Below are 2278 nucleotides of genomic sequence, written 5' to 3' on the forward strand. Positions count from 1 at the left end.
TGGCCGGCTGGTGGCGCCGGGGTGGGGTGGCAGTTTTCTGGTCGAAGCAGGCGGCCTCTACAACAGTTGCGCCTCTGCTATTTTGGTGTTCTACTAGTTGTTATTCTTCTTTTTTGGTCGTTCGTAGCCTCTGTGTCGTTGTGCTGCTCCGCCTTGGTGGAGTTAGGCGGTGTCCCGGGCCGTCTCGGACTTGTCCGTGTGGCGGGGTCGGTCCCCCACCCCTCCCTTTTTTTTTGGGGGCGGTGCCATCAGGTTTTTGCCGTTGTGATTTGCGTTTTCTACGTGTGCTGGTGGTGGTTGCGCTTTTGTTTGCGGCACCGCGCGTTGCGCTCTGGCTGCGAGCCTCTGCCTCCCATTGGTTTGGTTGGGCTGGCCCAGGTGCGGGGTTTTGGAACAAGATGCCCTTGGCAATGAGGGCCGCCTTCATATGTCGTCAGGGTGTGGAGTATATGAATTTGATGCAAAGAAACCAAACTCACTCACTAAATGTTTGAAGTGGGTGGTCTCCTTAAAAACCAAATTCTTTTTATTTTTATTTTCAATACATGCGTTCTTAGGAATGGCATTCCCCTTGGCGAAGTTTGGCCATCGAAAGTTGGAGCCGATGCTCATTATCCCCTATTCTTTTGAGGGAGGCAATGGGCCAGCAAATTCTCTTCTTGAGAGTTTACGGGTTCATNGAACATATTATGCTCCCGGGGTGCCCTTCCCAGCCCCACCCCCAGGGGTGAATTTTCAGTTTTGCGAGTGCCGTTGCGTTTCCAGCCTCCGTGCTCTACTGGGCCTCGTTACGGTGGTATTGGGGCGCATTTTCGCACACAAGCTAACCCTTGTGGGTGTTGGGTTGTTCCGGTGTTTTGGGTTGTGCCGGCCTGGTGGCGTCGCCGCCGCCGTCTGTCACAACTTTGGCCGGCTGGTGGCGCCGGGGTGGGGTGGCAGTTTTCCGGTCGAAGCAGGCGGCCTCTACAATAGTCGCGCCTCTGCTATTTTGGTGTTCTACTAGTTGTTATTCTTCTTTTGGTCGTTCGTAGCCTCTGTGTCGTTGTGCTGCTCCGCCTTGGAGGAGTTAGGCGGTGTCCCGGGCCGTCCCGGACTTGTCCGTGTGGCGGGGTTGGACCCCCACCCTTGTATTTTTTTGGTGGGTGCCAGGCGTGCCATCTGGTTTTTGCCGTCGTGATTTGTGTTTTCTACATGTGCTGGTGGCGGTTGCGCTTTTGTCTGCGGCACCGCGCGTTGCGCTCTGGCTGTGGGCCTCTGCCTCCCATGGGGTCGTGTGTTTCCTTTCTTTTTTATTGGCAACGTTGTGGGAAAAGAAGAGGTGAACCGGCATTCTGAGGGAAAAATAAAATAATAGTAATAAGGATAAATAAAGAGGTAATATGTGTGTGAGAGAGAGTAATTGTGTGTTGCCTCTGTTTGTAAAGATTGACATGCTTCAGTAGAAAAAACAAATTAAAAACAAATGATAATTGACAGCGTTGCGTGAAATCTCAATATACATAATTTAATAAAAAAACAAAAAAAAAGCATCTCACCTGGATTTTATACACATATACAGGCTACGTAGTTGGGTTTCTTTACATGTAATTCAAAACAATTCTCTTTTTTGTTATACATCACATCTCTCCTCACTTAACTTGATATTTGGAAGGAAAGGTTATTCTCGAAATCTCTTTCAGTTAACACCACTGTTACCCATGAGGGGTGAATGAGGGAAAGAGGGATTTGCCACCAGTGTAGAATACAAAAATTAATATTAAAAAATCACGAGAGTCTGGTTAGTGGAGATATATTTCTTTACTTTTTACTTTCTCTACAAATAACAACAACATCAATGGGAGAATTTACCCGAGTGAAGTATAAAATCAAAGTTATTTTTTTTCAGAAGTATAGAGTACCAAAAATAATACCCAAGGTACCAAGGCAAAGAAAAGAGTTGCTCCTGTTATTGGAGGTGGTGGTGCAAAGTGATCAAAGCATTTTATTTTTTGTTTTCTTCTCTTTGGGAAACCATTTATGCTTAATATGCGTATATACAGTTGAGATATCTCTTTTACATGCCTTTTTTCGGAAGGTGTGCCACATCAAAGTGTGCACTACTCGGGTCTGCACAGTGATCTCGCAACTCTTTAAAATTCTTTTGCCGTCTCTCTTCCTCCAGTCGCAGTTGTTCTCCCAGTCTCTGTTGCTGTCGCGATGTGCTTTTCATGTTACTTACCATGATGTCCAACATGCGGTGAATATCAGCTGCCCCTTCTCTTTTTATCGTCTCGCGTTT

The 2278-nt window shown here is 46.9% G+C and overlaps 2 protein-coding genes across 2 annotated transcripts; both read left to right on the forward strand.

The window, feature by feature from the left end:
* Nucleotides 1-2: 2 nt before the first annotated feature.
* Nucleotides 3-494, forward strand: TM35_000041120 (uncharacterized protein; the record flags this gene model as incomplete). The annotated part of the gene is made up of 1 exon (XM_029022306.1): nucleotides 3-494. A coding segment is annotated over one exon (492 nt), but the record flags the coding sequence as incomplete, so codon positions are not given.
* A 65-nt stretch (nucleotides 495-559) lies between these two features.
* TM35_000041130 (uncharacterized protein) lies at nucleotides 560-1003 on the forward strand (the record flags this gene model as incomplete). Its single annotated transcript, XM_029022307.1, has 1 exon — nucleotides 560-1003. One exon carries the CDS (start codon nucleotides 560-562, stop codon nucleotides 1001-1003), a length of 444 nt encoding a protein of 147 aa, XP_028885965.1.
* Between the last annotated feature and the right edge of the window lie 1275 nt (nucleotides 1004-2278).

This window comes from Trypanosoma theileri, assembly GCF_002087225.1.
Source record: "Trypanosoma theileri isolate Edinburgh chromosome Unknown TM35_Tth_4_V1, whole genome shotgun sequence".
Taxonomy (NCBI): Eukaryota; Euglenozoa; class Kinetoplastea; order Trypanosomatida; family Trypanosomatidae; genus Trypanosoma; species Trypanosoma theileri.